Source organism: Neodiprion virginianus, chromosome 5 (genome assembly GCF_021901495.1).
Source record: "Neodiprion virginianus isolate iyNeoVirg1 chromosome 5, iyNeoVirg1.1, whole genome shotgun sequence".
NCBI classification, from domain to species: domain Eukaryota; kingdom Metazoa; phylum Arthropoda; class Insecta; order Hymenoptera; family Diprionidae; genus Neodiprion; species Neodiprion virginianus.
Genome location: NC_060881.1, coordinates 26,307,386 through 26,314,685, shown reverse-complemented (window position 1 = coordinate 26,314,685; position 7,300 = coordinate 26,307,386). Strand labels below are relative to the sequence as shown.

Here is a 7,300-nt window from a genome sequence, read left to right as displayed (position 1 = left end):
TTCTTTCTTCTGCTACTTTTTCTTAAGGTCGGAATCACCGTCCGCCGTGCAATTTATAGCGAAACGACATGAATTACTTGTCCCATTATGTAATTAAGGGGTTGTCAGCAATAAACGTGGCTCTGAATTCACCGAAGTCGACTTCCAGCGCCCTTCTCTTCTCTTCTCTTCTCTTCTCGGTGTACAATAATTATTTCGCGTTTGTATGAGTACAGCCGAAGTTTGCTAATGCTCGCAAGCAAAGGCTTCGCGTGTTTCCTCGATGTCGCGATGTCCCCGTAGTACATCAGAATTATACAGCTTTTGTTGTAAGCCCTTAAAGCTGCAGTTTATACTCGACTATCGTTCGGGGCAGATTTCTCAGCTGTGTTATTCCGCCTCGAATTATCGCGTCTCTTCGCTCATCCCTCTGCTCTTTTCATCCCAACATTACAAAGTACACTTCATCTTCGATAAATCCAAGCTACCATCGATAAACACAAGAAAATGCTGGGCCGAAAAAGGGTGATATTTTATACATTCGTTTCTGTATACTTATCATGTTTCTTGATTGCATATCGTTTGAATCGTGTCAGATTTATTTCTGCGTAGAGAAGCAATTCGACGTATTATTACACTGCAATGAATTCCTCCTGTTTGAAGCTGTGAACGTTTTAACATCTGACCAGTTGATGATATCGTATTCTTCAATATTCGTATACGAATAAAAAATTTAACCAAACCACAAGATAATTAGCGTGTTCTTCGATTACCAAAACTTACACACCAAATGTTAAAACAAAATCTTGCAAAGTTTGAAATAGAATTTAGAGCAGATTGTCTGTGCGGAACAAACGCTTGCGCACGTAATATATTCCTCACTGAAGAATTGTCGAGATTATACTAGAGATGACAATTTTTTTACCTAAATTATGAAGATTATAAAAAAACTTTTCTTCATCTAAGGGTGGAATCAGCGCCGCCCGACGAATGGCAAAGAAAAGTACACCGACTGCTTTGCAGACGGAAGTCAACACGGATGACGACTGGTCCAAGATATTGGAGAGAAAAGGGCTCGTAGGTCGGCTGATCGTTACAAAATTCTTCCCCATTAATTTTTATCAAATACTTTCAACTGAATCGGATACTCCGTGATTGTTTTCAGTGGTCGACGTTTATTCCGGATGGAGCGGACCCTGCTCAGGGATGATCAGTCTCTTGAAAAAGGTCAAGATGGAAATCGGCGGAGACTTGCTCAGCTACGCTGTTGTAATTATTTTTGAAATAATCAATTTGGCACGGATATCGTCACGATATAATCATGATTCCATGGCAGTCGCACGAAAATAAAACAGAGAAATTTGTAAAAACAGAGGAAGTACAAACTTTGAAATCCGCAAAAGTTTCGTAAGGACTATCTAATTCATTCGATGCTCGCATGATTTCTAGTCTTCATTTTCAGGCAAAATGTGACCATATCAAGGATCTCGAACGTTTTAGGGGAAAGAGCGAGCCTACATGGATGTTTCTTCACGTGAGTTAATGCTTTGATTTGATGAAAATTATTGCAGTTAAGAGAAAGAATGCGATTTCATTTCATGAATTTATGTATATTTTATAGAAGGCCTCACGAATGATTTGATTTTCATACGATTCTTTGAGAGGATAAAAACATTCCTTGCCGTGCGTGAAGCATTCGCGATGTTTTACGTATCCACTGATCGACGTTCTGCGTGTTTTTACAAATTTCAGAATGGACGAATGATCAATTTACTCTTCGGAGCCAACTGCCCGGAACTTCAGAGAGTCTTGAATGAGGAGTTGCAAAGATTGCAGACCGGAGATCCTCCCGAGTGAGTTTCTCGCCATTTGTCATCTATGGAATTCATTCTTTATCCCTACGTCGTCATATTAATAAAAAACCGACACACTTTGTGACAAAAATATATCTTTTAGATTCTCAATGGAAGTGACTGAACGAAGTCCAGAAGAAGAGAAGAGGTTGAGGATTCTTGAGGAGACGAGACTGGCCAAAGAGGCTGCGAAAAGGGCTCAAGAAGGTACAGCATATTAAACCCAGAAAATTTTTCTAAAATTAATCATTGCAACTAATTTGGTAACTATATTTAAAAACGTCATCACTATGTACGATAACAGAGGCTGAGATAAAGGCAAAATATGAAGCTGAAATGACGCATTATACAACTTCACTGGCAAAGGAAACGTGCCTGATACTTTATCCGTGGGTATTTAAGGACGAAGAATTTCACAGGAGGGATAAAAAATCCAGCCCACCGTACATGGAACTTATCGAAGAATTACTACCCGAAAATTACAAGATAGCTGAGGAGTTTAGAAAGCAATTGGACGAAACGATGATCAACGATATGCTCAAGGAGGTAAACAAAACCCAACGAGCATCCGTTCGACCTACTTCTATACCGCTCATTTTTACAGTCAGATTACGAAATGACGGAAACTGCGAGGAAACTTTTGCTCGATGGAAAATGTATGTGCATGCGACTGAAAATCAGCGATAAAAAGTTGGAGATGGACGTTGAAAAGTATCTGCTGAACATTCTGTTCGGTGAACCGTCGCTGCCCAAACCTGATAAACTTCCGATGGAAGGCTGGTAATGGATCAGCGTTGCTCTTCAAGATTTGTCCTTCCCACCATTTTCACTAGCCGTCTTTTTATTCGGTCATTCCAACTCTCTCTCGATAAGAAATTTTATTCTTTAATCGTGTCATTGCGTCTAATTACATATGTAAATTACTATTCGCTTTATTCTAGTTTCGGCGAGCGCCATCGACCCGCTTTTACACCACCTTCAAAGGACGATATTTACCCCGTCGTTTGGGCCCCGCCAAATTCTCGAAGCAAAGCCACCGTTTTTCAAGTCATATTTCGAAACTACGTCGAGAAAAATTATCCGGTGAGCAAAGGGACCGCGACGATTACTAAGATTTTTGGAAATCGTGCCGAATATCGTTGTTTTCAATTAATGTTTAGGATGGATGTCATCCGTTCATTCGATGGTTTTGATCGGAGATTGAGTGCAGATTCGTGTTGGCACGTCATCGTTGTTATTGATATCTAATGAGTTTGTTTTGTACAGTTCGAACACGAAATGTCTCGGCCACCGGTGATTGTGTTCAAATACGACAGTACGAAAAAGAACGACATCAAGATGATCCTGAGCAACTACAAATCCGATTTAATCAACTTCGGTGTTTTTGAACGCGACAAACCGCCGGAGGCTAAACGCATAGCCACGTCCATCGAAGAGTACGAGGAAAAGGTCGAGGAGCGAACGGGGTTTGTTAATTACCAAACTCATTCTATATCCTGGAGTGAAATTCAGCGAAACAGTAGATTTTTCTTCTCCTTTTTCCGTAGCAATTGATTCGGCTGAAAAGCAATCAGTGCTCAATTCGAAAGTCTTTCCTACCCTACAAGTTTCAACGAAACTGGAAAGATAACAAATAGATGTTGTAAATTTCACGAGGTTCGATTGAAATTTACGAAACTCCTGTTAAACTGAATTACGATTAAAATTTGGTTCCTTCCCGTTTTCACAAATGTCACTACTAACAGACTTCCGAAATTTGTACAATGAGAATTGAAAATGATAGTTAAAATCGTGAAGCATCGATCAATAGTGGGCTGAACAACGATGTTTTAGGTACGAAGTATTCGTTTGCGTCGTTAAAAAGATAGACAGCGAATCTTTTTTGGCTTTTGCGGGGATCGGACCTTATCACGTTAGCGAGAGCCCCGAAAAGGCCGTCGACGAAACTGCGGTTTACTTTCCGGCTCCAGGTCTCGTTGAAGAAGTGCCGTCTGACGATGAAGAGAACCTTGAAGGGGAAGAGAACCCGGAAGGACAAACAGAGGCCACTGAAACACCCGAAGCGGTCAGTCTAACAATAACACCATTTTTTCATTTCCTTTGTTCCAAAATTGTTTATACCTCATTTGAAATGCGTGCTTACAAGTGCGGAATGATGATCTAATGAATTTATTTTTGGCCAGAATCCTGCCGGATCGTAAATAAACGAGCGAAGCTGATGGCGAGATTTTAAGATTTTAAGGTATTTGTTAAGTTTTAACCAGTAATAGAAATAGTTACGAGAATTGATGAATAAAATTGTATCAAAATATTGGAAGGTAAATGAGGAATTAATAATACAGAAAACCGCAGGTTTGTTAGTTTTTAAATACCGACATTTATTTCGCACCATTCCCTTGTACCAAAGTACAACACAATCGATACACAATCAAGGTATTGAAGTATTAAATGAATATCTAAACGTAAAAGTCGTGTACTGATGGCGAAAAAAAAAACGACGGCGAAGTAGGATGGTTTACTTCTTGTAACCGCAGCTACGCCTACGTCCCCTGGCACGTTCAAACTTACGTCCCTTTGAGCGTACAAGTGGCTTAGTGTGAGAATGTGGCACTCCGGGTGCTGGCCCGAAGTGTTTGACTGCTTCACGAGCATTCCTGCGTCCCTGCATCAAAACTGTGTTCTTTCCAGTCGGTGAACGTAGCGCCAGTTGATCAAAAGTTATCAACTCTCCGCCAGCCTTCAAGATACGTCCTCGCGCTTTTGCAGTAACACGGAGTGCGCATACCTACCGAAATTGACCGAATTTAATGAGGGCCAAGTAAATGATAGATTATAAATTACAGTTCGGTATTTTGCGCAATTACAACGGGCAGCTATTCTTTTCGAACGAGATCCTGCAAAAGTCCTGAATAAAGGGATTTTCTGTTAAAATTGTATCGGGTTAACGTAATAGTACAAATTTTGAAGAAAACTCAGAAACAGAGAATTGAATATTAAATCGCAATAACTAACTTAGAACAATAACAACAAAAAAGACGAAAAATAATGTCGAAACATGGATTGCCTGCAAATTAACAAATTTATCACCAAGAATTGAATCGAAAAAATATCAGTTTACCGTCAATTTGGGTACTTCCAAAATTCTGGCATCATCAGTGACAGTTCCAACGATGACTGCGATTCGGTTAGCACGACCCTCCTTCTTCATGAACCTGATAATACGAGCCAGTGAAATCGGCGGACGGTTGATTTTGCTCATAAACAAACGCTTGAGGATGATCTTATTGAACTTGGAAGTAGTACGCCTGGCCAAGAAGCGGTACAACTGCGAAAGGATATTGCATGAAACTATCAGCATGGTCCATTTGGTAATATATTGCATTTCAGCAATTGAATTAAAAAAAAAAAAACTTACAATTTGTATCGACCTTTATAAGGAACTTTTGACAACAGGAAGCCAAAAGTCTGAATAGGAAAATCGATTCCTTCGTTTTCTCTAGCGAACGTTCAAATTGAACCAGCTTATGAATAAACTGACACAGAGTGCAGTTCGCAACAAGTTTTAGATATACTTTTTTGTAATAATTGACGTCACAATGATGAAATTTAATTTTTTCAAACATCGGATCAGATAATACATAATTTACCATCAACGCTGCAAGCAAATACGAAATGATACATCTCTCATTTTTCAAATAACATCAGGTCTCTTTCCAATAGAAATCTGCTATATGTGTACATCTTTTTACTGTTATAACCTTTATTATCACATGCAATTATGATGGTAATCAATTTATTACATTTACTCAACAAGAAATGATAATTTTCTTTCTTTACTACTTGTCTTTTGGGTTTCATCAAATGTGATAAGTACCACATTAAACGTAGTGAAAATTTAGAATACAAGCAGTAGTAATACATAGCAGTCCGATCACGGTTGTCAGGACCTACTGTCTTATATGAAGTCAGATATAACATAGTCACAGTGTTGCGACCACCTAAGATAATGCGAAACATCAAAAATGTGGAAACAAACCAGAAAACAGCTCGACAGAGTGGAACATAACAACCACACAACTGCTGAAGGTTAGTTTGCAAAAAAAAAAAAATAGAATTTTCTGACAGACAAATCGGATATCATATTGGCGTTGGCACGCAATCGATAAATAAGTTTGTTCACGGAAAATTGTAGAAATGTGCAATTCTTGAATTGGATCGCTTCAAAAGTTGGTGTTGAACACGTGTTTTCGGCAAGGAGTAAACAGCCGTGAAACGGTCAACCAATTGAAACTTAACCTAACCTAGCACAGCTTGAAAGCTGAAAGATCTGATGTAAAAAAACCTATCAGAGTTGAAAATTTCGAAGTTTGGAGGTGTTTTTGAATTGATGCAGGCAAATAATGAGAAGAAGTGAAATGTTCAAGTAGGTGAAAGCATAAATACCTTGACGAGAAGCCTGAGATACACGTCCTGCGACTTGGGCTCGGTTCGCCGAACCTTACGGTCATGTTTATGGTTGATGTCGATACCCTATGCAGAAAATCCATTTTATTAATACACCTCCTACAGGATCACTTTATGCACAAGTCATCATTATCCCGTATTTAACAGATGCGAAGGGATTACGTGGAGCGTACAAAATATGTTGACCATCTTACCATTTTGACACACCGGAAAAAGAAACTGACGCCGATTAACGTGAACGGCGATGAAAGAGAGAGTGGAACAGATGGCAGCACTGCTGGCTGTTGACTCTTTCCGGTCAATCTTGAACGCAGCCGCGAGTCGCGAGAATTCGAAATTACACCACTTATCCGTACTTGTCGGATTTTTCTCAAAACCGTATACTGGATAGGGTTAGGTATTTATTTTATCCTGCTGTGTTTTTAAAGCGAATAAAATTCCACAACGGAGAACATGTTTGAACTGTGTATTCTGTTATCAGTATTAGGCATTTTTATAACAAATATTTAAAGTATTGAAACGATCAAATTTACCAACGCGCGGCACTTTTTTTTAACTTTGCAGTTTCATGCGCTGTATGCAATGTGAGGCGTTACCTTCATTTCACCATTCTATTAGAATTGTAGATTTGTGAAATCCGTATTTACATTATATTTGCATTTTACAAGGTTATCATAATTTCTCAACGGCAAAACTAGAAGCTTCCAAAACCTGGTTGAACTAATCACAGTTCCAACATGTGACTTTATTTTATAAAAATGTTTAATGGTCCGTTACGGACATTGTCGGTAACTGAATAGCTTGCACTGTCTGAATTATATCCAAAATTATAGTATCGAATCAATTTTCATTCGTAGATATATCGATTTATTGAAGTGATTGAAAGAAATACATCATCACTCACAATCGGCGCAGAAGTCTGCACACCTAAAAATTCTATAATTCAATATATTAATCATTATTTCAATACGAAAAGTGTAAGCACTTATAGGTCGGTAACAGTA

The 7,300-nt window shown here is 38.8% G+C and overlaps 2 protein-coding genes across 3 annotated transcripts; one reads left to right on the top strand and one right to left on the bottom strand.

Annotated features, from left to right (window-relative positions):
- The first annotated feature begins 266 nt into the window (after positions 1–266).
- LOC124306206 (thioredoxin-like protein 1) lies at positions 267–4,197 on the top strand. 2 transcript variants are annotated; one of them, XM_046766598.1, is made up of 12 exons: positions 267–504; positions 946–1,060; positions 1,145–1,248; positions 1,442–1,513; positions 1,732–1,832; positions 1,936–2,039; positions 2,137–2,378; positions 2,437–2,612; positions 2,774–2,915; positions 3,099–3,298; positions 3,666–3,897; positions 4,016–4,197. In XM_046766598.1, the coding sequence occupies exons 1-12, from the start codon at positions 487–489 to the stop codon at positions 4,031–4,033; spliced, it is 1,524 nt and encodes a 507-aa protein (XP_046622554.1). In that variant the 5' UTR covers positions 267–486; the 3' UTR covers positions 4,034–4,197. The 2 variants fall into 2 exon arrangements, with proteins under 2 accessions (XP_046622554.1, XP_046622555.1); XM_046766599.1 differs by lacking the exon at positions 267–504 and having other exon boundaries at positions 995–1,056.
- A 7-nt stretch (positions 4,198–4,204) lies between these two features.
- LOC124306217 (60S ribosomal protein L18) lies at positions 4,205–6,638 on the bottom strand. The gene is made up of 4 exons (XM_046766621.1): positions 6,491–6,638; positions 6,276–6,362; positions 4,951–5,157; positions 4,205–4,617 (listed from the first exon to the last, which is right to left on the bottom strand). Exons 1-4 carry the CDS (start codon positions 6,491–6,493, stop codon positions 4,348–4,350), a joined length of 567 nt encoding a protein of 188 aa, XP_046622577.1. The 5' UTR covers positions 6,494–6,638; the 3' UTR covers positions 4,205–4,347.
- Between the last annotated feature and the right edge of the window lie 662 nt (positions 6,639–7,300).